Genomic DNA, 25,175 nt, shown 5'->3' on the forward strand with positions numbered 1-25,175 from the left:
AAAGGTGCAGAAGTAGGCCATTCGGGCCATTGAGTCCACTCCTCCATTCAATCATGGCTGATCTATTTTCCCCTCTCAACCCCATTCTCCTGCCTTCTCCCATAACCCTTGACACTCTCACCAATTAAGTATCTGTCAATTTCCACCTTCAGAATAGGGTTGGGGAATTGGGCTTTTGGGAGAGGCTGGGATGGAGAGGGATTGGATCAGAGGGGGATGGAAACCAACACCGAGTAAACTTGTTTCAGCAAGGGAATGGAAATCCGGGTGCAGATCAACATGAGTTGTCAATGCCTTTGGCTACCATAATGCATTAAAAAAAAAAAGGCTTGATTATTTTGCTGATACAATGCAAACAATATCCAAGAGTCAAGTTCATTGGGTTTATGCAGCTATTGTACAGGGTATTTACAGTGATTTTACAATATATACAAATAAATACCATCCCGTAAAGTAAACGTGGGCCTGGGGGTGGGCGGGCCTCACTGTGCGAACCATCTCAGCTTGTCAGTGCTGCTTCCTGCTGTGGAGGTTTGCTCCTGTCGATCCTCGCACAGATATCTCTCAGAGTTTCTGACCATGGGGTCTGTGAGAGAGGAAGAAGAACAGATGAAACTCTGTGTGTGTCCTGGAGATACTGACATCAGCCAATGCCTGCAGCAATGCAACATCACCCTGTAGTCACAAACCGCCTCACTGGGACAGTGAGTGTGCTCCACCCAGCGCAATCCAGCCCAGCCCAGTTTACAATGTCTGGCCAGTCACAGCACCACAGGATATAGAGGCGGGACATACTGCTAATTGCCTGCTTCACCATTCAACACCAGCATGCCTGATCACCCACATCAGTACCCTATTCCCACCTTTATCCCTTTGGTGTTCAGAAGTGTGTTCACCTCCTTCCAGAATGTATTTACTAATTGTCCCCTATTGGATGGGAATTCCACAGGTCCAACACACAGTGGTGGAGAGATCGATCTTCATGCTGGTTCTCAGTGGCACATCCTTAGTCACTGCCCCTGGGCTCAGGAATTCCCTGACTTTGGGACATCTGTCCACTCCTTCTCTTGCTGTTAAATTTTTAGATTTTTCTGTGATATTTCCTCACTTTTTTTAAACTCAGAGGAGGATCTATTTGTGCTGAAGATTCAGCAGCCTAACTGTGCAAAGTCTCCACTGGGGCCGAATGCCTTTAGAATTTTAGTACAATTAGCTTTCTTTTGCACCATAGTCTTATTGCATCTCACACTTGTTTCTTTTTGTCCTTCCATTTTTTTTTTCACTTTCCTGTCGTTCCCCATTCCCTGTCTCCCTCGTGTTTCCCCCTTTGTGCCATTCTGGGCTAAGCTCTCCTGGACAACACCAGCAAACTAGTGAGCTGCTGCATCCCAAAACCAACCCCTTTCCACCACCATTTTCTGCCACAAGGCAAGGGCAACATGACACGACTCTAACCCACGTGATTTGAGCTGGGACTGGGAAATATGTCTGAGCTGGTCCATAGTCTCTGGAATAAAGCATCCCCTGGTGCTGATCTTCAATGCTGCTTTGACCCTTGGAGTTTTATATTCTTTTACAGTACAGAAAGTGGCCATTCAGCCCAGTGAGCTATGTTGGCTCTCAGCATGAATCCACTCCTCCATTTATTTCCTTGTACACACTAGGGCCAATTTACAATGAACTCCTATACTTTTGGGATGGAGGAGGAAAGTGGAGCTCCTGGGGGAAACTCACACAGTCATGGAGAGATCGTGCCCACTCCACACAGACAGCATCAAAGTCAGAACTGAAAGTGGGTCTGGAACTGTGAGGGTAGATGCACTACCTGGCCTACCACCTTGACGCACTGATTCGACTGCTGATCTGACAACTGGACAATTGAAGTGGACCAGTCACAAAGTGCAGAGTCTGTAAAGTGGGGGGCTGTCAATGACCTTGGAAATGCCCAGTAGCCCTAACTGTGGTGCTGGCCTGTGAAGTGGGCGAGGAGGAAGGTCACAACATCAGGAGCTGGTCGTACTCATGCTTACCTTGAAGTGGGTGATGACTCCCGACCGGCTGGGCAGCGCACAAAGATGGCTTCCTGAGAGGGGACAATCCCAGTCGAGGAATCCTTCAAACAGAACACCATCCTGGAGAAATAAAGGCAGTTACGCCATGGGTCGTGACCAGAAGCCCAGATGTTTACTTATCGCCCAGCAAGTCCCGGTTATGGGGACTTACCCTGACAGTGGCCAATGTTGGCATTATCCAATCTTCCAACTAATGGCTCCCCAGCCCAAGCCCACCTCTGCCTGCGCACCCCTTCCACAGCCTTCAGCAGAGTCCCATCCCAATAAAACCTTCCAGTCAAGAGTTTCTTTAGAGGAGGATATGTCTGAAGAAGGATCTCTACCCGAAACATCATCTATCCCTGTTCTCCTGAGATGCTGCCTGACCTGCTGAGTTACTCCAGCACTTTGTGTCTTCTTTTATAAACCAGCAGCTGCAATTCCTTGGTACTACTTCTCTAAGAGTTTCTTTACGTTGAGCTGGGTGAACCTGCTCCTCTGAGCTAGGGTTAGGTTTAGTATTGTCATGTGTACCATGGTACAGCAAAAAGTTTGGAAACATAGAGAGGAAGAGGAGACACAGACCACTGGGACAGGTCAAGAGAGGACCCAGCTCGGACACCAGGTGGCACAGCCCATGGGCAAAGTCAAGGTTAGTTTTAGGACCAGTCACTGCAATACAAGATGCAGACTGCAGTGTCCTGGATCTAACCCAGGAACATAATGCTCATCACCTGACTCAATGTTCTTCAGGACAGTTCCAGTGGATGGATGGTGCCTAATTGAACTCCACAATTTAAAGGTGAAGATAGAGAGAAAACATGGAATTACAGGCAGATGATGGTTTACAGATTTACTATGTTTACATATTATTTTGTGCCTCTGCAAGTAAGAATTTCATTGTTCCATCTGACAATAAAACACTCTTGACTCTCTTGAAAAAAATGGTGGAGCTCATATAAAATGTGTGGCAGCAGTTCACTCAGAGAAGTGTGACATTATGGACAGTCGATATAGATTTGTGAAAGGGAAATCATACTTGGTAAATCTTTTGGAATTCTTTATATGTTCGAACCAGCAGAATAGATAAGGGAATGCCAACGGGTGTGGTGCATTTGGGCGATCAGAAAGCGTTCTATAAAATCCCAGCGAAGAGGTAGGGTACAACGTCAAGGCACATGGGATTGGGGCAAGGTGTTGACATGGAGAGAGGACTGGTTGCCAGACTGGAAACAAAGAGTCGGAATGCACGGGACTTTCTGTAGTGTTGAGCAGTGATGAGTGGGTACTCCAGGGATCGGTGCTGGGACACCACCTATTCACTGTATATTCACTATTTGCGCGAGGCAACTGGATGTATAACCTCCAGGTGTGAGGATGACACAAAGCTGGGTGAGAGGGTGAGCTATGAAGAGGATGTGTAGAGGCACCAGTGATTTGGACAGATGAAAAATGCAAGGCAGATGCAGAGTAATGAGGATAAACATGAGGTTATTCATGCTGGTGGCAAAAACTGAAAGGCAGATTATTATCTGAACGGTGATAGAGTGGAGAGGGGGGGGGGGTGCAGCAGGATCTGGGTGCCCTTGTACACCCACCACTGAAGGTGCAACAAGTAACGAGGGAGGCAAACGGCAAGTTGGCCTTCAGAGTGAGAGCATCCGAGTACAAGAGCAGCAATGTCTCACTGCAGCTGTACAAAGGTCTTGATGACCACACCTCGAGTACTGTGTGTACTTTGGTCTCCTCATCTGAAGAGGCATGTCCTTGCTTTGCTGGGAGTTCAGTGAAAGTTCACCAGACGGACTCCTGGGACTGCAGGACTGAGGAATGGAAAGAGACCCGGTCCATTAGACAGGCAGTCACTGCAGTTTTAGAGTTGGATACAGTCTCGTACAAACCTGCAAATTTCCAACAGAAATGCCATTATAGTGGCATTTAAGAAGCATATGGATAAGCAGAGAATGTAGGGAAATGGATTATGCCCAGGTTGATAAGAGTTGGTCAATGTATCATGTTCGGCACAGACTGTGGGCCGAAGGGCCTGTTCTTGAGTTGTACTTATCTATAGAACTGGATATTGGCTGGAACTGGCTGGAAGAGTATTTGCTGGTGGCTGGGGAATCGAGGGCACAGGTTACAGTCTGAGGAACACGGGTAATCCATTTAGGATTAAGATGACATGAAATTTCTTCACAAAGAGTGTGGGGAATTGTTCACCTATAATTCTGTCCCACATGAAGCAGTTGAAACCAGGTTATTAAATAAATTCTTGAAGTTGTCAGATATTATTCTTAGGACTATAAGGATGAAGAGATACACTGGGGGGTGGAGGTGACAGAGGAGGAAACTGCAACAAAGAGTGAATTTGCCGATCCACCATGATCATCCAACAGGATAAGATGGTCCAGAAGAACAAGGCACACGGGATCCAAGGCGAGTTGGCTAATTGAATCCAACATTGTCTTGCTGCTTAGAGGCAGAGGGTAGCGGTGGAAGGATGTTTCACTGAAGTTTGTGATCAGTGGTGTACCACAGGGCTCTTGGTTTTTCTGAAACACGTTATCAATTTGGATGTGAATGTCGGCGATATGGTTCGGGAACTTGCAGATGTCAGGAACGTTTGTGATATTGTGGATGGTGAGGAAGGTTGTCTGAGGCTACAGAAAGATGTAGATCAGATGGAATATTGGGCAGGGTATTGGCAGACGGAGTTTAATCCCAACAAATTTCCATCTGAACAATCTGAACTTTCCACTTGAATTTGAGTAAATAATCTGTCATTTCCAGTCTTTCCTTTCAAGGAGAGAGGGAGTAATGATGGGTTAGGTGAAGGGGGAGCAATGGACAAGGGCCTGTGCCTTTGGGTCCCAGTTGTTCTACTCATATCCCCAAAGCAGCACCAATATTAGGCTTCAGATTCCTTGACAGATGGAAGGGTCATTCATGAACATAAATAATCGTCTGTTCCTTAAGAGAGGGAGGAATGCCCCTTGCATTGATTAAAATCTACCAAATCAGCTGACAGGAACATTTCTGTTCCAATCACCCCCTCCTTACTTTTTCTGTGTTTCTCCAGACTTCACCCGGATCCTGCGGAACTGAATATCGGAATCGGAACTGATCGAGGCGCTCCAGAGAGGCAGCTTGTACCAGGAAATTGAATTCTTCATTCTTTTCCACAGGGAATTCCAGGTTAGGGATGATTCCCACCTAAACTTTATCAGCAGCAGGTCCCCAATGTCCACTTCGGTTACCACCAGGAATGAATGGGTCTTGTTGGGCGAAAACTTGTCCACTCTAACAAAAGAGAGAGCCGAGTGAGATTTGGTGCATTTACAAAAGGAAGTCAAGTGCTTAGGTTATGGGACTTCTGCCGGTTAGAAGGAGATTAATGTAAATGGCAGAGTGAGCATCAGGCAGATCGAACATAGAGGGTGACAGAGTTTCCTGAACCACACAGGACATTCTGAAGAAGGGTCTCGACCCAAAATGTCACCCATTCCCTCTCTCCAGAGATGCTGCCTGTCCTGCTGAGTTACTCCAGCATTTTGTGCCTATCTTTATTCTCAGACTAGGTTGGTCACCCGCCACATGCTACGCCAGCAGACTCCCCTATTGAGAAGGAAGCCAACCCCAGTGTGGGGAAAGTCTTTCTCATGGGGACTATTCACATAGACCAGATTCCGACAGGCACTTGGGCTCTCAGGCACTTGAATAATTAAGACATAGGATAAAGTCCTAAGGTGGGAAAATGGACCAGTGAATGTGAGCAAAAAGGTTGGCATCAACGATGAACACAAAATGCTGGAGTAACTCAGTGGAGAAAAGGAATGGGTGACATTTCGGTTCGGAACCCTTCACAACAGGAAAGACTGGTTTAGACCCAAAACATCACCGATTCATTTTCTCCTGAAACCAGGAATAGAGCTTGGGGCAGATGGGAATCCTGAAGTTCTCCAGATTCTGACCTAATTCTTTGATAATTCATTGAAATCGCAGTGGGTTGAGAACTTGAAGCAAACTCTGGAGTACCACAGGAGGAATGTCCTAGTGCCCAGAACCACAAGTCTCACCCAACACCCACCAACCTGCTCTGAGCTGGTGCTGCCAGAGTTCAGAGGGTCAGCTTGTGACTGTGGTTTCTGCTGTGACAAGAGAGCAATATTATCAACTGGCCTGCTTTACTTCAAACTTGAAAACAGTAGTCTCACACTGGCACAACACTGCCTCCTGTGGGTGAGAATGGGTCTGGTCACACTCCAGACACTGCACCTTGCTGATGGGTTCAGATGGTGGAATTTCACCTGAAGCCAAGTAGACCAGTGGGATTTGGAACTCACAGGACTTGTAGCACATTCTCTGCCAAGTTGTGGAACACTCACACCTACAGTAGCTGGATAGGGAAGCCAGCACACCGAGCAACAGAGAACACATCTACCAAGTCTGGACACAAGACATCAATCTTGAAGAAGGGTCTCGACACGAAACATCACCTATTCCTTTTCTCCAGAGAGGCTGCCTGACCCGCCGAGTTACTCCAGCTTTTTGTGTCTATCTTCAGTTTAAACCAGCTTCTGCAGTTTCTTCCTACACAATCTGAAGAAGGGTCGACTCAAAATGTCTTCTGTCCATTCAGACAGCTGCAGCCAAGGGCAGGGACAACGAGAGTCACTGAGTGAGTAGGGCTGGGCTAGGCTGGGGACACCAGGGTCCAGATTCTGTATGAAGAGCAGCAAGGATATCTGCTTTCAGAACCTGTGCCAGGAGGGCAGGAAGAAAAAACACACACCGAGGTCGAAGAGATTCAGACTCATTCAGCAATGAGAAATTCTACATGCACTATATTAGTGATTGCCTGTCCCAAGTTGTACAATGGAGCGGTTCCATTTTCCATTTCCTTGATGACCCGGCAGAATATCTTGCCCCCAGATGGGCTGGTTTTAGACTGCTGCCCAGAGTCAATGAAGCAGCTCAGGAGGTTTGGCTGTGGGGCATTCCCAGCATACTGTCGGAAACTACGCTCAGCTGACTACACTCCCATTAGGAACGGCACACTCCCATTGTATGGCAATACTGTAATATCTGGCTGTAATACCCCCATATCTGATTGGAGACAGTTTTTTTAATTTTTGTTTGGAGAGGACCCAATGTGACATTTGTGAGAAAATTGCTATTACTCAAAGAGCAATCCAATCAGACTGCCAGGCACCATCATCCAACCCTGGCAAACAGTGGCTGCAATGTGTACCATCTACAGAATACACTGCAGTTACTCACCCAGTCTACTCCGCCAGCAATTTCCAAATCTGCAACAAGGTCAACAGATGCAGTGGAACACCATCACTTACAGGATATGTTCCAAGTCACATACCATCCCGATTTGAAAATACATCACAGTTCCTCCACAGATACTGGATCTAAACTCCGGAACTCCCTCGCCACAAGCACTATGAGATCACATTCACCAGAAGGACGGGAGAGGTTCATGCCACCTTCCATCACTGCCACCTTCACTCACTCCATCTTTACAAGGGCACGTGGGGATGGGCAATGTCCTTGCCCTGTCAGTAGGACCCACATCCAAGAAATGAACTTAAAAGGAAATCACTGTGAATCAGGGATCAGCTCCAAGTGATTTATTTTTGTAAGCTGTGTACCAGCCTCCTGCCAAATCACAAAGGACCCAGAGCTCAGTAACATGAGAAGCAGGAGGCAATCTTCCAACTTGTGAGAACAGGAACCACAGTTTGTCTTCCAGCGACTGGCCTGCCATTCAATGAACAGCAAACTTCCACAGATGCGCGGTAGAAAGCATTTTATCCAGCTTGGTTTGGGAACAACTCCATCCAAGACTACAAGAATTTGCAGTGAATTGTAGACACAGCCCAGACCATCACATAAACCAACCTCCCTTCCATGGACTGCATAAATACCTCACACTGCCTCGGCAAGGCCAGCAGCATAATCAAGATTGATTCATACCCTCTCCTCCCCTCCCCCTTCGGGCACAAGTGTGAAAATGCATACCTCCAGATTCAGGGACAGTGTCTTCCCAGCGGATATCAGACAATTGAACCATCCTACCACAACCAGAGAGCAGTCCTGAACTACTATCTACCTCATTGGTGACCAAGATCAGACTTTACCTTGCACTAAGTGTTATTCCCTTGTCATGTATCTGCACACCGTGAATGGCTCGATTGTAATAATGTATTGTCTTTCCGCTGGCTGGTTAGCAAGTGTATCATTGTATCTCGGAACACGTGACAATAAACTAAACTGAACTTGGCTGTGCCACCATTTCACCCTCACACACTGACCTTATTAGTCTCCACCCTTGCATCAAATGACTTCACCTCCACAGCCCGCTAGAGAGTATTCTACAAATTCATAACTTCCCTCAGAAGAAATTCATCCTCATCTCGGTCTGAAACGGCAGCCCCGTGTTCTGAAATTATGACCCGTCCTTCTAATGATCCCCACAAGGGGCAGAACATCATCAATCCCCCTCAGAATCTCTCATTGTTCTCTGCTCCAGTGAGTTTTGGCCTTGCCTGCTCAATCTCTCTTTACATGTCAACCCCTTCATCCCAGCAACCAACCAATCGAGTAAACCACCTCTGCACAGCCAACAATGCAAGCCTACCCTTCCCTGATTGTGGATACCAAAACACAAAGCAGCACTCCAGGGGGAACAAACTGCTGGTCAGCAGGTCAGGCTGCATCTGTAGAAGGAAATAGACTGGCGATGTTTCAGGTGAGGACCTTTCTACAAGACTGGTGTAGAGGGGAGATAGGTGACAGAAAGAAAAAAAACACAAGGTGTAAAATATTGGCATGTTTAGGGGATGGGAAACTAAACAGTCAGAGTAAATGGCTCATCTTCAGTCTGGCGCAGTAACTGGTGGTTACTCGTGGCCACTCTCACGCTCACAACTGTTCTCTGTAGGGTTACGTGGCTGGTTTCAGCCAAAGATCAGGAAGAATTTCTGCCGACTGAAAATAATGAACATCTGCAATTAATTCTGTTACTAAATCTGTAATTCACTACAAACTAGCGGGGCTGTTTCAGACAGACTCCTCTATCGACCAACTATCTCCCATCTACTCCAGTCTTGTAGACGGGTCACAACACAAAATGTCACCGGTCCTTTTCACTCCACAGATGCTATTTGGTTTACTGATTCTTCCAGCAATTTGTTATCTGTACAAATTCCAGCAGCTGCAGTCTCTCGTGTCTCCACCATGCTCCAGGTGTGGTCCAGGTGTGGTCTCACCGGAGCCCCTGCAACGTTACACCAATGCCTCCCTACTTTTATACTCCACACCCCTTGCAATAAAGATCAACATTCTACTTGTCCTCTTCATCACTTACTGCACTTGCCACTAACACTTCATGTTCCAATGTTGTTTCCTCATTCTCCTTTCCAAGATGGAAAAGCTCACATTATCCCACTTTATACTCCATCTGCCAAAGTGAGTATGAAGAAGGGCCTCGACCCAAAACGTCACCTGTTCCTTTTCTCCAGAGATGCTGCTTGACCTGCTGAGTTACTCCAGCATTTTGTGTCTATCTTTGGTGTAAACCAGCATCTGCAGTTCCTTCCTGCACATTTAATTCCTATAAATGGGTGTGGGAGTGTTAGCCTAAATGGAAGCTGAGGGGATGGTGGTTGTGGGGACGAAGGGAGGGAGGTTGGTTGTGGAGTTGTGTGGAATGGGTGCGGCCACTTAGAGTGGGAGGGGGTCTCTTGGTCAGAGGGTGGATGGAATTCCTGGTGAGGTGGAGCACTGTTCATGGGGAACGGGCTCCCTCACTGACCAGCAACAGTGCCTGGATCCAGATGTACCAAGGCAGACTTAACTGCCGGAATAATGGCGGCAGTTGAGAAGTCTTGTTGAGGAAGGGCAACATTTGGAGCAGGCTAGGGCGTCAGCTTGGGCCCAGGGCTGGCTGGCACTGAGAACAAGATCACCCAGTGTCTGATCCCAAGACCGGTCATCAGGTCCATGGAGGTTTTCCCCATTAACCCCTCCTGAATCTCTGCAGGCGGGCTGAGCCCTGGTGCTGGCGGAAGGCTGCATTGTTATTGCAGGTTGGAGAACGACTCACGTTTCAAGGTGCAGGTCCTCAATGACATTCTCAGTCCCGTGAAGGGATACGGACAAGGTGGGATCGATGTCAAAGTGGGTGGTTTTGCCGAAGAAGTGAATCTTCAGCTGGTAGTGGTGAACTGAGAAGAAAGCAAAGCAGGGTTAATCATAAGTCTGTGCTCCTTGGCACTGTGCTCCCAACTCCAATGGTAACGCCTCTCCAGGTGGTCCACAGCCAGAGCCACGGTCAAGGTCAAACCTTCCCTTGGGGACAATCACCAGGGAGCAGTTATTCACTGGCTCCCACACCCATGTAATGGTGGACACCATGGACCCAGAGGATGCTCCCCGCCATGGAGCCGAGTTTCTAAGGTACAGGCAGGTTCTATGCCAAGGTAAAACAGTGGCTGAGCAGTGTTAATGTGGATTGCTTCAGGACACATTGTCTGTATGTTGCTAATTACTGTTGTTGGGTGAAGCCCCAACCACGGCAGAGTGGGATCCCTCCATGACCTACCTTAGAGTGGGACACCACATGGCCTTTTTCAGAGTGAGACCCACCACGGCCTACGGCGGATTGTGATCCTACCATGGCCTACCGTGGAGTGGGACCTAACTACGGCCAATCTCGGGGACAAGCCCCCACCAAGGTCTAACTCAGAGAAAAGCCCCTCCCCAGGCCTACCTCGGAAAGGCATCTCGGCCCTGGTCTTCAGGAACATCTGGCTGGCCTTCCTGGTCTGGACCGGAGTTGCGTCGTAGCCCAGGGTGTTGCACCGATTCTTGCGGCAGCTCAGACAGATCCCCTTCTGGAAGGCGCGCTGGTTGCTGCAGCGAAAGGCAACGCACGGCTGATCTTTGTGCAGCATGGAGTCAATGAAGAGGTGGATCGACCGCTCATGCTCACACTTCATGGCCTTTGCGAACGCTGCAGGATGACAGTGACCTGGTGAGGGAGGCCTGCGTACCTTACACCTCCCCCCAGATCACCATCGGTCAGCCACCACGCTTGGCACCACTGGTCATCGGTCCTAATTGACACTGGACCAATTACCTCCTGTCCCCCACCTCCCTCTCCCCCTCCCAACTGGGGTGACAATGGACCAATTCCCAACCATCACCCTCAAGCAGGTTTGCAGTGAACTAATCCCCTCCCGTCTCCACCCCCGCCTCCTCAGCTGAGACAATTGGACCAATCCCCCCTCATCCCCACCACCCAAGTGTGCAACTTGGAGGGGAACCTGCTGGTGGTGGTATTCCCCTGCCTTTGTGCTTCTTGCTCCCATGGGTTTGGGAGGTGCTGCTGTGGCAGCCTGCACGAGTAACTGCAGTGTATATTATAAACTGTGCACATGGCAGCCACTGTGCACAGATGGAGGGAATTAATGTTTCGGATTTCAATCACGCAGGCTGCTCTGTTCTAGATGCTGTTGTGCTTTCTGAGAATAGTTGGAGCTTTACTCATTCAGGTGAATGGCAAATTTCACAAACCACTTCTGATTTGTGTCTTATGGATGGGGGGGGGGGGGGGGATAAGGCTTAGGGGTGTCAGGAGATGAGTCATTGGCTGCAGGACCCCCAGACTGTTTTCAAGAGAGAGTGTTGTCAAGAGAGAGTTAGATATATTATAGCTCTTAGGGCTAATGGAATAAAGGGATATGGGGAGAAAGCAGGAACAGGGTACTGATTTTGGATGATCAGCCATGATCACATTGAATGGCAGTGCTGTCTCGATGGGCCAAAATGGCATACTCCTGCACCTATTTTCTATGTTTCTATGACTCTGACCTGCCCGTGTGACCATGTTATTTTGTGACTGGTCCAAAGGAAGTTCTAGTGGGGTATCAGAGGTTATGGAGAGAAGGCAGGAGAATGGAGTTAGGAGGGAGAAATAGATCAGCCATGATTGAATGGCGGAGTAGACTTGATGGGCTGAATGGCCTAATTCTGCTCCTATCATTTACGAACATGAACTAGTGACTCTGGATCGCTGGTGGTGGGGATTTGGTGACATTAATAATTTTGACACTCTTGTTGGAAACGGTCATTTCCTGGCACCTGTGCCATGTGAATATTACCTGTCACTCATCAGGAACAGAGGTGGGCTACTTCAGAGTGCGTGAGCAGGTAATACATTTTTCATACATCTAAAAACTATTTAAATTATGTGTTTTTATAAGTACCTTTACTTTGGGGTTGTATAAACAAAGAACTGCAGATACTGGTTTACTGAAAGGGACACAAGGTGTTGGAGTAACTCTGAGGGTCAAGTAGCATCTTTGGAGAACATGGTTAGGTGACATTTCGGGCAGGATGCGAGTCCTTGCCCCAGACAAGGTCCCCCGGTGACTGTGCCCTCTACACCTCCCTCTTACCATAGATGCCGTACATGGCAATGTTGTTCACGGCCCTCTGTAGGTTGCAGCCCGGCTGGAAACTGCCACCGTTGGGGTAGATGTCAACATGGCCCACGGGCTGTCTGATCCCAATGCTCATTCCCAGAGACTCTCGAGTGAAGGTGTGGAGAACATCGACAAATGTGGCGTCGTCAGGAGAGAGCCGGTCCCGAGCATCGGCCCCTTCGAACACAGGCCCCGCAGGATCCAGACCTGGGACCAACCAACATAAAAACATTTTGCGTAGGAAGGAACTGTGGATGCTGGTTTACACCAAAGATAGGTACAAAATGCTGGAACAACTCAGCCGGTCAGGCAACATCTCTGGAGAAAAGGAATAGGTGAGGTTTCGGGTCAAAACCCTTCTTCAGACTGAGATTGAGGGGAGAGGGAAACTGGAGATATGAAAAGATCAGAGCCGGCACCAATGACCAAGGAAAGGTGCCCACAATGGTCCATTCTTAGATGTGGAGGAGGTGATAACACAGGGATACGTACAGTGAAACTAGCAGGATGACTAGGGTGGGGGGAGGGACAGAGAAAGAGGGAATGCAAGGGTTACTTGAAATTAGAGAAATCTAAATCAATAGTCATACTGTTAGTTTGTGGGCTGCCCAAGTGAAATATGAGGTGCGAAGACAATATCCTTGTTAGTTTTGGATTTTACCGTTCTGCTCTTCCGTGACCTCAGGATGCCGGGCGCTTTGAGATGAGCCTTTGGAGGGCTGCTCGAGAACCTCAGACACGGGGCAGTGGGCTGCTTGAGTGTGGGTGCTTGGGCTGGGCACAGCACGTGGGTGAAAGCAGTATGGCGGAGGTCAGCGCACAGTTGGAGAAGGAGGGTTTATGCCTGTGACACCTGTATCACCCACCTAATCCAAGCATTAAAAATGCAAAGAATGGAAAGAAATACACAGTGGAATTTGTTGTTCTCAGGGGGCACCATGGACAGATGTTCATTGCAGAAGAGAGGAAGAAACAGCAAGTTGCCCACAACAAGAGGACGTTAAGGAGATTAAACCAGGCAGCATGATGAGAGCCCAACCACAGCAACAAAGGGTGGAAAGCACACAGAGTTGTTGAGGCCCGGATAGGGAGGTGAGCACAGCATCCCTGACGCAGGAAGAGGCTTCATTTAAGGAGAAGTTGAAACCGATGATGAGTTGGGTCGGCTATACAGAACAGATATTTCAGCAGGGCTAAGCCGTAGGACATCAGGACCAGTGAGGACCACGTGTGACCAACTGAACCATCTCACTCACTGCACTGCAGCACTTATTTAGAAAGTTATTGGAGTAGGAACAGTCCCATTTTATACTGAAACACAATCATTTATGAGGCAGTTTAGACTGCACAAATGTCAACACATGCAATCTTATTGGAACACTTGAATGGTGAATGTTGCAAAGGATGCTGAAAGCAGAACATCTTTCAACAACTATTAGCGAGATGAAACAAAGACGGGTGTCAGCTTACAGTAGCACAGCAGCCGTAAACACTAAGTATTTCTGGGTCAGAGGTTGTTACCATGACTGAGCAAACATATAACAGCTGTAAGTAGCTCAGAAATAGTCTTAAACATAATTCAACATGGATCTGGAGAAGGTGCCATGGAGTACTTTAACCAAAGAAAGAACAGCTATTGTAGGCAACAGAATCACACAGTCCACATTCAGCACAACCTTTGTTGTATTTATAGACAATAGACAAAAGGTGCAGGAGTACGCCATTTGGACCTTCGAGCCAGCACCGCCATTCACTGTGATCACAGCTGATCACCCATAATTAGAACCCCGTTCCTGCCTTCTCCCCATATTCCTTGACTCCGCTTTTGTTAAGAGCTCTATCTAACTCTCTCTTGAAAGCATCCAGAGAATCTGCCTCCACTGCCTCTGAGGCAGAGAATTCCAGATTCACAACTCTGGGTGAAAATGTTTTTCCTCATCTCCTTTCTAAATGGCCTACCCCATACTCCTAAACTGTGGCCCCTGGTTCTGGACTCCCCTAACATTGGGAACAGGTTTCCTGCCTCTAGCGTGTCTAATTGTTCCATTCTTTCAACATATGGCAGTCCCGCCATCCCAGGAATTAACATTGTGAACCTCGTTTACACTCTGTCCCTCTATTGGTAAGATACAGTGCTGAGCTTAGTGATAGAAGATTTTACCTTGAGTGCCCAGAGACATTCACTGACCTGTGTACATGGACCCCCAGCCTCCTACTCCTGCACCCAGTTTAATCAGTGCCCTTTATCTATCTTGTTCCTCCTCATTCTTCCGACTAAACTGCATCACCTCACATTTCTCCGAAGTAAACTTTATCTGCCAAGATTCTGCTACATCCCACCGACCTGTCTGTATCCTGCTACAACCTATCTGGTTACTGTTCTCAGTTTATGCCAAGTTTGCCCTTGCCCTTCGAGTCCAGTTCATCAGCAATGGCCCTGACATAAACCCCTTGGTACACATCACTTTCAATTTGAAAAATAACCATTCACCATACTATGTCACTTAGCCAATGTCCCTGTCGTACCATGTTCTGCTACTTTGCTGATAACCCTGTCATGTGGCACCTGATCACAAGTTTTATGGAAGCCTAAATTCACCAAATCTACCATATAATCCTCATCAACTCCGTTATCTTAAGAGACCCATCACAATGGTTAAAAGGGACTTGCCGTGGAGTAAATTCCTACATTTCTTTTCAGTCTGTGTTAACGAACCAATGCAAATGTTAACAGTTTCTGGAGAATTACCTGTAATCCGGCCAATTTTGTTGGCTGCGTGACTCCCTGCAAAGCCAGCCACATGTGCTCCCAGGCTATATCCAATCAGGTGCATCTTGCCAGCTGGCATTCTCACTCGTTTCTATAAAATGCACAAAAGAATGCCTTTGGATTAAGAAGAATTCCCGATGAAGGTTCCCATGGCAACAGCTGGCATTTTAACTCCTCACCTCCAGCCAGTTGATGAGCTTGGCAATGTCTTGACCAGCCAGCTGAGTATTCTGGGCTGCGATTGGATAATGCTGGTGAGCGCGGTTAAGCCAATCCACCACGAGGACATTGGAATCAGGCTCCCTCTGGTACAGGGCGACGACCAACTTTCCAATCCAGCTCTCAAACATTCCACTCACCTGAAAATGTACAAGCTAGGGATCAAACTCTGTCTGATAGAGGTGTGAGATAGTCTCCCCCCCACCCCCTTGGTGTCACCCTCCTTATCGGGCTGAGTGCCGTCATCTCCTGGAGATCGGCTTTGATCACTGCTCATCTCAGGCCTCTCTCCACCCATCGTCTCTCTTCCCTCATTGTTCCCTCAGTAACAGTCCTCTCATTCAGTGATCCTTCCCTCATCCTTCCCTCCACTCACTTAATGATCCTCATCGCCTCACCCAGTGACCCTCCCCTCACTCAGTGACCCTTCCGCATTCCCCACACTTGGTGACCGCCCTTGCCCTTCCTCACTCTGTGGCCCGCCCCTCCCTTTCCCTCATCCGGTGACACTCCCTCTTCCCAGGCTTCTTCCAGTGTGATTCCTCATTCTACTCCTTGTTACATCCTCGGATGCACCATTGTCAAAGTCAATGCATTCTAAGTGACAATCATGGCCAGTACCCCAGATGTTTTTGAGTAAAGTTTTCAAGAATGTTTCAGAGAGGAGTGTGAAAGATTTTATGTGAACATCTTGAACTGGGGACTTTGTACTTTGGAATCATCTTGAAAAAAAAATCCTTGTCCCCTCTTTAAATCAGAGAATCACCTGATGGACAGGGAAGATTTAAAGGGATATTGCCAAACACAAGCAAATTAAACTAGCTTAGACGGGGCATGTTGGTTGGCAAGGATGAGTTGGGGCGAAGGTAGTGTTTCTATGTCTGTTCTATGACTGTTTGAAGATCAAGTCCAAAGATTGGCCTTCTGTCCCAGTCAAGACACTTTAGCACAAAGGTGCAGAGCCAAATTGGAGCTGTCCTATCGATGGCTCCTCCAGAGCCAAAATATTAAATAAAGGCTTATCTTCTCTCTGGAGAAGGGGGAGGGCTGGCCCTGTGTGTCCCGTCAACATGAGGCATCAAACACCACGTCAAGCAATATGCACTAGTGATTGAAGAAATAGTGTCAACTAAAGGACTGCCTGACTTCCCTTAATAACACACGGACTGCACTCCAGAAGTGTATCAAACCTGTAAAGCTTGGCATCAAGATCATGAAATGAGTGATTGAATGGCTCTTCCCTTCCAGAATAAATAATCAGTCTGAAAGGATTGGTGAATGTGCTGAAATCTGTGCAACAATTCATATCCCCGGGATATGTGCCTGTTCCTCCCATAAGCCTGTTCATTTACATCACCGCATCCTCCCTCCATTCACCTACTTGGCTCCAAACCAAGAACACTCCACCCTCACTAAGCTCTATCAGGCTCACCCTGAGGCTTGCATTTGAATCATACACGTCACGACTTTGGGGATAGCGTTGAGACCCATTGACCTGCAATGAGCGAAGTGGCTCCTGGCATCACAAGGCATTTGAGGATTAGAAGAACTGTTTTGAACCCAGGGGACAGCCAGGATTATCTTGATGTGAGCCCTGACTTATCACACAGTCAGGGCAGCACCGTGGTGCAACTGTAGAGTTGCTCCCTTACAGCACCTGAGACTCGAGTTCAACCCTGACTATGGGTCTATACGGAGTTCGTACGTTCTCTCTGTGACCGCATGGGATTTCTCCGGGTGCTCCGGCTTCCTCCCACATTCCAAAGATGCACAGGTTTGTAGCTTAATTGGCTTCTGTACATTGTCCGTGGTGTGTTGAATAAAACTACTTTATGGGTGATCGCTGGTTAGTGTGGACTCGGTGGACTGAAGGGTCTGGTACCATGCTGTAGCTCTAAACTAATCTTCATTACTGCAGCCATGCCTTGCACAGTGGCCCCAGGGTCTGCATCACTTCCATCTTCCACCCCAACCCTCCTCGATATCTAGCCCGTTCATCGGCCACTCGCTGAGTTTCCTGAATGCCTGCTGCCCATGGTGAAGCGTTGTTTGACAATGCTCAGACACATTGCTAGGCGACATTGTGAGGAGATGCCAGTTATTGTTCTGCACTCCACCACTGTAGGAAATAATTTATCTCCATCGTACCCCCTCAATGTGACCACCCCTTTACAGGCATCAGGCTGCTAGTGCGACAGGGCCTCGGGCATGTCATAGTCATACAGCACGGAAACAGGCCCTTTGGCCCAACTTCCCATGCTGACCAAGATGCCCCATCTACACTCGCCCCACGCCCGGATTTGGCCCTTATCCTTCTAATCATTTCCTATCCATGTACCTGTCTAAATGTCTTTTAAATGTTGATAATAGTACCTGCCTCGACTACTTCCTCTGGCAGCTCATTCCATTTACCCACTACACTGCCCCTCAAGTTCTAATCAAATCTTTCTCCTCCCATCTTAAATCTATGCCCTTTGGTTCTTGATTCCTCTGCACTGGCTAAAAGACTCTGTGCATTCATTGTTCAGTGCTGTACGAGCTTCTACTGTCAGGTTCTAACATGGGCATTATACCCCCAGTTTGAAGCACTCACACTCCACCCATGGATAATGAGGAAGGTCTTGCTGCTTGTGTTGAAGTTGCATTTGGCCAGAGAGTCCATGTGTCCCGCTATGACATAGCACTCATCCTCCGAAGGAGCAGAGGAACGCCGTAGCGAGAACCGGGTTTTAATACGGTTTAGGTCTTCAATCTCATTGGTCTGGAGCTCAAGAGTACCTTCTGTGGGTTAGAGCGGAAGAAGTAGATTAGCTTGTGGCAAACACATAGCCAATTCTGACCAATTACATGGCAATAAATCCACTCCGAAAGAGACAAGGTGAAGGACATTTTGGGGCACAAGCGAAGTATTAAATCAGAGACATTACACCCAGCAGAATTTCTTAAAGATGTCTGGATACCTTCAATGATGATGGTGCCCAGATCAAATCTCCTCCATCCAATTTTACCTTATATCCATATTCAATGCAGTCCAAAGGCAGGGATTCATAGCCATACAGAACAGAACTTGCCCATGCCAAACACGATGCCCATACACACTAGTCTCAATTGCCTATGTTGGACCCATATCCCTCTAAATAAAGAACAGTACACATTGTAGAATTTTTTGGACCACACTGTGCTTTGAATATGATGGCAGGTTAAACTAATCTTCTTTACCTGAATGTGATCCATATCCCTCCATTCTTTGCATTTGCATGTGCCTATCTAAAAGTCCTCTTCTGTGCCACTATTATACACCACTGCCATTAATCTTTTGACCAAATATCATCTAATGTACATAAACACACCAAGAAAGGAGAGAGAGGAAGCAGAGAATTATAGACCAGTTAGCTTGACATGTGGTGGGGAAGGTGCTGGAGTTAATTTATTGAACTGGACGTTTTGGGTCAGGGCTGAAAAGTTCTGACCCAAAACATCACCCATCCATGTTCTCCAGAGATGCTGCCTGACCCATTGAGTTACTCTAGCACGTTGTCTCCTTAATTTTACTTTCAATTCCCCTCACAAGTAAAGTAAATATCCTTTATTGTCATTCAAACTATTTAGTTTGAACGAAATTGGGTACCTTGCAGTCATGACAGAAAATAAAGTAACACAACACACAATAAACACAGTTTAACACAAACATCCATCACAGTGAATCTCCAGGCACCCCCTCACTGTGATGGAAGGCAAAACGTCTTAACAAACTGTTAACTTTGCTAACTACTTGTGCTTGCATTAAGCTTTTGCAAAGCAAGCATGAAGACACAAAGACCTCTCTGCAACCTCTCACCTGTTGGATACTTTGCCTCTTGTTAAAATGGGCAACTGCACAATTTCCACTTGCCACCCAATTTTTCAGATAATGACCCACCCACTGAACCTCCTCATATCCTCCTCCTCCTTGTGTCTTCTTCACAAATTACTTTCCTACCCATGTCATCAAATTTAGCGGCAACACTTTCATCCAGGTCATTCATATAAATTATAAAAATCCAAGGCTCCAGCACCGACCACGCAAAGCATTTGTCCACTTGAAAACCACCCGTGGTTTCCTGGTAGTCAGCCCATTAACACCAAATATAACATTCTACACTCGTCAACAGATCCAAACACTGAACCCTCCGAATACAAAGCTGATCCGCCTGTGCACTGGAGCCCCACAAAACACTGGTCAATATCTCCTTTGTAACAAACACATCAATACTTGCCACCACGGCATGTACATTACGCACCAGCTGATGTACAGCATGATTAACACGTCTTCTCCTAGATGGTCCCTTTAGGATTAAGGATGAATGTTATCGCCACTCCAGGTCCGTGGGTTTGGAGATGGCAGTTGCAGCCAGCGCAGGACCCATACTCTTCCACAGAGGGGATAGAATATACCTGATGCGGCGGCTGGATGGGGTCATGGTGAGTTGGTGCACTCCTTTTCATGTCCTTGCAAAGCACCAGTGCCTCCTCCACTTCGTGCAGTCGTGGGGCCGCAGGTTCAAAGGAGACGGTGTCATAGAGTCGGAAAACAGGCGTTCGGCCCGACTCGTCTATGCCGACCAAGATGTCCTATCTAAGCCAATAGGCATTGCATCTATGCAATGGACTGCAAAGAGGCTTTCAGAAGGACATCCTGGGGGGGGGGGGGGGGGGGGGGGGGACTGTGAATGAATGTGGACAAAGCGACCACGTGTCTGGAAACGACTTCCCCTCCAAATCAACATCGCCGTGACAGTTGGGGGGGGGGCTTCAGCCACTAGCTTCAGCGACTGCGGGTCCGGAGTCCTCCCGCCGCCCTGTTCAATGGTTGCTGCAGCAGAGACCCACACCAGCCGCTCCGCAACAACCCACCTCGATGCCAGCAACCCCACAACATCCACCCATCCCCGCACTCACCCAACGCCACCAACCCACCCACACCGTGACCCATACTCAGCCACTTCCATCATACCTTAGTCTTCCATCATACCCTCGGCCTCACAGCTTCTAGGAATCTCGCATTCCAGAGATAACACTCCCGGGAACTTGAGCAACAAAACAAAACTGCCTGTGGAACCCAGCGGGTCAGGCAGCATCCGTGGAGGGCAGTGAATGGGCAACTGTCGGGTCGTAACCTTCTTCAGACTGAACCGAAACGTAGACTATCCAATTCCCCCCACAGATGCTGCCTGACCCGCTGGGATCTTGCAACACTTTGTTGCTCCAGATTGTAGCATCTGCAGGCTCTTGTGTGCTGGAATTTTGCTGGGTATCGCGCCGGACTGTGAAAGAGTAGGTCGCAGCCCCGGCCAACGAGTCTCCCTCCCCTCCCCCCTCCTCTCGCCCCCCTTCACCCGGAGCCGCTCTCCGCCGTCACAGCCCCGCGCTCGGGGTTCCCTGCTCCTCGTCGTCAGACAAAGGATGAAAACCACAGCCCCGGCCGGCGGCAGCGACAGACCGTCAGCACCGGACTCTCTGGTCAGCGGCGCCGCGGGACGTGGGCGGCTCAGTCCGGGACCGCAGGCAGCCCAGCGCTGAGAGTAAAACCCAGTCTTTACACAAAGCCTCTTAAACCCCCAGCAAGGCAGCACAACTTTAACCTACTTTCAGACTCGCTCACAGCAACTCCGCGCTCCCTCTCTCCCTGTGCCCACTCACTCCCACCGCGACTCAAATCACCATCCCTCTCGCCTTTCCACTTCTTTCTATGATCGCTCGCACCTGCTCCTTTCGCTCGTTCTCCGACACCCCCTCGGTCACGCACCTGTTGCATTGCTTCCCCTCGCATTGCCGACAAAGCCTGGCAGCAGCGCGGAGCCCAAGAGCAGAGCGAGGGGCAGAGAGAGAGGGCGGAGCGGCAGGGGGTGCGGGCGGCGCATGGCGAGCCCCCTGCGACCGGGATCAGTGAATGTCTGTCGGAGCCTCAACCGGCCACTGACACTAAATGCACAATCTCAGCCTTTAAGTAACTGTCGAGACATCTGATTGGCGAGGACGGGGTTGGTCTCTCAGCAACCAGACGCTTTCAATCGGATCGCAGCTGGGACAGGGCATGTAAGGTCCCGGGGTAAGTCTCCAGACATTGTACCCGTTCCGGCTTCTATAACTCGCTCCTCATTGGTAGCTCCCGAGCCCCCCCCCCCCCCCCCCCGAACACCCCAACCCACCTACCCGCTCTGAATTGGACGTATCTAATCCAAACTCCCCCGTCAATCTTACCCACTCCAATCAACTGGAATTTAGATGAGAGGGTATTTTTCTTATAGAAACATATAAAATTCTTAAGGGATTAGACAGGCTAGATGCAGGATTTTTCCCCCCATGTTGGGGGAGTCCAGAATCAGGGGTCATAAGAGGAAGCAGAATAAAGGGTAGGCCATTTAGGACTGAGACGAGGAAACCCTTTTCACCCAGAGAGTTGTGAATCTGTGGAATTCTCTGCCAAAGAAGGCAGCGGAGGCCAATTCACTGGATGGTTTCAAGAGAGAGTTAGATATAACTCTCAGGGCTAACAGAATCAAGGGATATGGGGAGAAAGCAGGAACGGGAATGGCGGTGCTGGCTCGAAGGGCCGAATGGCCTACTCCTGCACCTATTTTCTGTTTCTATCTCTTCCCTACTGAAAACTCCGTCGGACATTCCTCACTGCAACGCTCCAAACAGATCTTTTTCGTTCCACACCAACTTACCCCTCTAACACATGCCAAGCCTGACCCACCCCACCTCTGTGTCTACTCTCCCGACCCACAACAAACTGCACACGCACACGCAAAGTAACTTCAATTCACCCACACCCCAAACCCATTGCAAACTACTTTCATCCGCTGTGCCTTTCTGTCCAGGGTCTCCTCCATTGCTGAATGAGGCCGCACGCAAATTGGAGGAACATCACCTCATTTCCCAGCTTGGGGAGCTTCCAACCCAACAGTATGAATGTTAAATTCTCCAATTTTAGGCAACCTCTACAAGCACCTCTTCCCCTCTCCATCCCTTTCCCTTCCCCACTCCTCTAAAAATCCGTCAACCAGCTCCACAGTTGGCAAAGATGAAAGGGCTCACACCATATCTTGCCAATAATCAGCCTATCAGGGAAACTCCTTGCATGAGGTCACCTGTTGCCGCCCCGATTTGTCGTGGGTTTAAGGATGTCTAAAACCAGAGGTCACTGTCTCAAAATGCCAGGTTGACCATTCTAAACACGAGGCAACACAATTTCCTAACCCATAGTGTGGTGAATTTATGGAATTCTCCACTTCAGAGGCCTTGAGTGGTTTGATCGCAGAGTACATTCAGAGGGAACAGCAACCAGAGGCTGGTTGAAAGGTCATTGCTTTCATGACTGGATTTCATTTTCACTGTGGGTTCTTGTCGCTTGGAAACTGAGCCAAAGATCAGGTGTCATAGATACCTCCATGGCAACAATTCATATTGATACTCATAAATGTTATTAAATCAAAAGAAAGAATTTCAGGGAACAGCATGGTACTGCCTGTGTTTCTGAGTACGTTTTTATCATATCTTGGAAGCGTAGAATTATTCTCGTCAGATCAAAGCCATCGGCCCTCTCACAGTCCCCACCAGCTTCAGGAGAACACCATCAGTCCCACTTCACTCCTTCCCTGTTCCCTGAAAGTTATCTCCAAGCCGGCAGCCGTGTGACTTGGAAGCTCTGTTTGAAAGGAGTTTTGGGTAGTCTCTTGAAGGATGGTCCCATTGTCAGTGTGAAGCCTCCTGCACTCTTTCAGATGATTGGAAGGTTTGTAATGCATCCATAGCCTCCCCTGAAAAAAAAACAATGGAGAAATGGCATTGGTGAAGGGTTGTCGCTGTCAACGGCTTTGCTCGGGGTTAGGACAGAAAGTTTGCTGCTTGCTTCAACCATCTCCCGATTTGCTCTGCTTGATAGAACATCCTAAATACTCAGACTACCATCTTGTTCCTGCTCCATCTCCCCACACACCATCCATTCACCTTCCATGTAATCATTCCAAGACAAGTCGCGGATTGAAGCTGGGCAGATTACATGGCTGAACTGGCCGTGGGCAGGGCTCCAGATTCTGCTGTCAGAGAACCAGCCTTGGCTGACCACTGGAGAACTGGCAGTGATTAATCTTTGGAAGGCTTCTTTTAATTCTGACAAGTGTGATGTGTTGCACTTTGGTACATCAAACCGAGGAAGGACTTACACAGTAAATGGTAGAGCTTGGGGAGTGTTGTAGAACAGAGAGATCTGAGTCAAGGTGCATTATTTGCTGAAAGTGGTGAATTGGGGGGACAGTGTGGTGAAGAAGGCATTTCGCATGCTTGCCTTCAATGCAAAGGGTATTAAGTATAAAACGATGGACATCATGAAGTAGCTGCACAAGTCTTTGTTGAGACCACTCTTGGAGTACAGTGTGCAAATCAGGTCACCCAATAATAGAAATTATATCATTAAGTCAGAAAACGTGCAAAAGAGATTCACCAGGATGTTACCTGGGGGGGTCGCTGTGTTATAGGGAGAAGTTGGATAGGCAAGGATTGTTTTCATTGGAGTGTAGGTGGGATGACCTTAATGAGATATATAAGATGATGTGGGGCATGAATAAAGTGAGCACTCACAGTCTTTTTCCAAGGGTAGAAGATTCAAAAACTAGGTTGAAGTTGAGAGGGGAAAGATTTAAGAGGGTCTTCACTCAAAGGGTGGTCTATATCTGAAATGATCTGCCAGAGGAAGCTATTGAAGTATATACAATTATGACTTTGAAAAGACATTTGAACAGATATATGGGAAGGAAGGGTTTAGAGGTCTAACAGCCAAATTCAGCAAATTAGGCCAGTAAACCAACTTGGTTGGCAAGGACAAAGAGGGCTGAAGGGCTTGTTTCTGTTCTGTACAGCTATTTAACACTTTGATTTGATGACTTGACTGAGCAAAAGCCACTAGTCCTACGGCTCCTCCACTAGCCCCACTTCTCATCGCTGGCCTCTGGTTCCCACATTAATTCTATTTTCTATTCCCATTTTCTATTCTCTCTAGATTACACCATCAACTTCCCTAGATTTTACCTGACACCTGCACAGTAGAGGTAACTTTCGGTGACCAATGGACCACACAACACGATCGTCTTTGGGGTGTGAAAGGAAATTGGAGCTCCCAGGGGAAACCCACGTGGTCAATAGGGATAGCGTGCAAACTCCACAGGCAGCACCCAAGGTCAGGATTAAACCCAGGTTTCTGGAGCTGTGAGGTAGCATCATCACCAGTGGTGCCACTGCATTGCTCCCTGTCACGAGGTATCATTGTCAGGTATGTCCTGAGGACTACCCTGAGGACGTACGAGGATGTACAATTCACTAGCTCCGATTCCAGTCTCGGGCACAAGCTGAGGCTGCTGTGGGAGAGTAACAATCAGAGGCAGTTAATCCTTCATAAGATGTGCTGAAATTACCTTCCTCGCTGTCCAAAGTCTTTCCAAAGATAAACACCGTACTTGCCATCAGAGCACCGAGAGCCAGAATACCGAGGAGAATAGCCCACCAGTGTTCCTGCAAAATGGAGCAGAGGAAGGATCCATGTGATGCACTGTCACATCCCAGAGAGTAACCCACCTCCACCTCCCACCTCCCCATTCC

The 25,175-nt window shown here is 48.2% G+C and overlaps 2 protein-coding genes across 5 annotated transcripts in view; both read right to left on the reverse strand.

The window, feature by feature from the left end:
- Nucleotides 1–369: 369 nt before the first annotated feature.
- LOC116989407 (lipoprotein lipase-like) lies at nucleotides 370–21,667 on the reverse strand. 4 transcript variants are annotated; one of them, XM_033046758.1, is made up of 11 exons: nucleotides 21,496–21,667; nucleotides 21,325–21,449; nucleotides 18,133–18,320; nucleotides 15,500–15,679; nucleotides 15,300–15,411; nucleotides 12,524–12,757; nucleotides 10,834–11,076; nucleotides 10,168–10,288; nucleotides 5,112–5,351; nucleotides 2,031–2,132; nucleotides 370–586 (listed from the first exon to the last, which is right to left on the reverse strand). In XM_033046758.1, the coding sequence occupies exons 2-11, from the start codon at nucleotides 21,437–21,439 to the stop codon at nucleotides 565–567; spliced, it is 1,557 nt and encodes a 518-aa protein (XP_032902649.1). In that variant the 5' UTR covers nucleotides 21,440–21,449; nucleotides 21,496–21,667; the 3' UTR covers nucleotides 370–564. The 4 variants fall into 4 exon arrangements, with proteins under 4 accessions (XP_032902649.1, XP_032902648.1, XP_032902650.1 ...); XM_033046757.1 differs by having other exon boundaries at nucleotides 21,325–21,667; XM_033046759.1 differs by lacking the exons at nucleotides 21,325–21,449; nucleotides 21,496–21,667 and adding an exon at nucleotides 20,533–20,693.
- Nucleotides 21,668–22,876: 1,209 nt separating this feature from the next.
- LOC116989408 (disintegrin and metalloproteinase domain-containing protein 10-like) overlaps nucleotides 22,877–25,175 on the reverse strand; it is a 33,521-nt gene continuing 31,222 nt past the window's right edge. The window contains exons 15-16 of the mRNA XM_033046761.1: nucleotides 24,992–25,088; nucleotides 22,877–23,341 (exon numbers count right to left, since the gene is read on the reverse strand). Coding sequence (XP_032902652.1) covers nucleotides 23,277–23,341; nucleotides 24,992–25,088 — 162 coding nt within the window. The 3' untranslated portion in view covers nucleotides 22,877–23,276. The remainder of the gene's footprint in view (nucleotides 23,342–24,991; nucleotides 25,089–25,175) is intronic.

This window comes from Amblyraja radiata, chromosome 29, assembly GCF_010909765.2.
Source record: "Amblyraja radiata isolate CabotCenter1 chromosome 29, sAmbRad1.1.pri, whole genome shotgun sequence".
Lineage (NCBI taxonomy): Eukaryota > Metazoa > Chordata > Chondrichthyes > Rajiformes > Rajidae > Amblyraja > Amblyraja radiata.